The 1,583-nt window shown below is 35.8% G+C and overlaps 1 protein-coding gene across 1 annotated transcript in view; it reads left to right on the top strand.

Annotated features, from left to right (window-relative positions):
* MSH4 (mutS homolog 4) overlaps positions 1 to 1,583 on the top strand; it is a 92,627-nt gene that overhangs the window by 14,344 nt on the left and 76,700 nt on the right. Inside the window, exon 3 of the mRNA XM_045291737.1 lies at positions 379 to 539. Coding sequence (XP_045147672.1) covers positions 379 to 539 — 161 coding nt within the window. The remainder of the gene's footprint in view (positions 1 to 378; positions 540 to 1,583) is intronic.

The following is a 1,583-nucleotide window of genomic DNA, read 5'->3' as shown; positions in this document are numbered from 1 at the left end:
TTTCAGTTTGACAGAGCAGTTATTTTAATGCATTTTAAAATTTATTATTGTATTATGAAAAATATCCTAAATTCAAATCATTTTAAAGTGCCACTATAAGATAAATAACTTATGTGCTCCAAAGTTTAGTGTTCTCAGGATTTTATTTCAGTGAAAATAATATAGTGTGGATTTTTTTATTTTAAATTTAAGTTTTGGTGAAATACTTAGAGAATTAACATTTTAATTTGTCAGATAATGAATGGTTCATTTTTGAGGAGAACAAGTTATTTCTGTGGTTATTAGTAGACATGTTCTAGTTTTGTGATATTTTGAGATTTTATGAGAAAGGACTAGAAATTATTATGTCTCACTTTTTTTTTTTTTACATTTTAACAGCTACATCCTCATCTGCAGTTTCTGCACACTCTCCTTCAGTTATTGTGACTGTTGTAGAAGGGAGAGGGCTTGCCAGAGGGGAAGTAGGAATGGCAAGTATTGATTTAAAAAACCCACAAATTATATTATCCCAGTTTGCAGACAACACGACATATGCAAAGGTAAGTGTTTATAGTCCAAGAAAATGGAAAATAGTTGTTCTAGTGTGCAGTATGTGGATTTTTAAGCCAGTGCTTTCCTAATTAGTTCACTTTTTGGTCGAATAAAGGTTATTCACCATTGCTCCACTGTAGATTATTTTAAAGTAAAACAAATTGTTTTGATATCTGATTTTTAATTTTAAGGTATAATTTGCCCTAAAAATATCTTTGGCTATTATTTTAACAGTCTTAAAGTTACTGTACGCACTGTTGTCGAGTTGATGCTAACTCATGGTCACTTTATAGTGTGGAGTAAGACTGCCCCTGCAGATTTCTAAAACTGTAAATCTTTACAGGAGTGGAGTTTTCTACTGAGGAGCAGCTGCTGCAGTCTACTGCGAGTCCTGGTGGCATAGTGGGTTATGCTTTGGGTTGCTTACTTCATGGTCAGCAGTTTGAATTTACCGGCTGCTCTGCAGAAAAAGATGAGGCTTTCTACTCCACAGACAATTACAGCTTTGGAAATCCGCAGGAGCAGTTCTACCCTGCCACTCAATCTCCACCTCACTACCATCAAGTCGATGAGACTCATAGAGACCCTGTAGGACAAGGTAGAACTTCCCTTGGCCTTTTGTGCTTTTCTGAGACTGCAATTCTTTACAGAGTGGAAAGCCCTGTCCATCCTTTTCCCTCAGAGCAGCTGGTGGTTTTCAGACTTCCGACCATTTGATTGCAGCCCAACGTGTAACCACTATGCCACCAGGGTCCCTTACAATGTTAGTTTCTGAAATTTCTATCTTCAAATGAATAATTCCTGGTCTTTCCCCATAGCTAATATATATGATGATTTAACTCCAGACAGTTAAATCTCCAAAGAACTATTAGAATTTTGTTTAATAGCATTAAGGGAAGCTGACATCTTAGATCAGTCTTATTGTAATCTCATTACCTCATGTTTTCACATCTTATCTTGCATTCATTTTATATCATTCATCATTAGTTGGGGGCACTGTCCTCTCATCCTGTGAGTTTGTGTGATCTACCTGGTAGAAATCTATTCTCTTT

The sequence above is a fragment of the Echinops telfairi genome, unplaced genomic scaffold (assembly GCF_000313985.2).
Source record: "Echinops telfairi isolate 266 unplaced genomic scaffold, ASM31398v2 ScPeMD7_443;HRSCAF=831, whole genome shotgun sequence".
NCBI classification, from domain to species: domain Eukaryota; kingdom Metazoa; phylum Chordata; class Mammalia; order Afrosoricida; family Tenrecidae; genus Echinops; species Echinops telfairi.
This window is presented reverse-complemented; position numbering and strand designations above follow the sequence as displayed.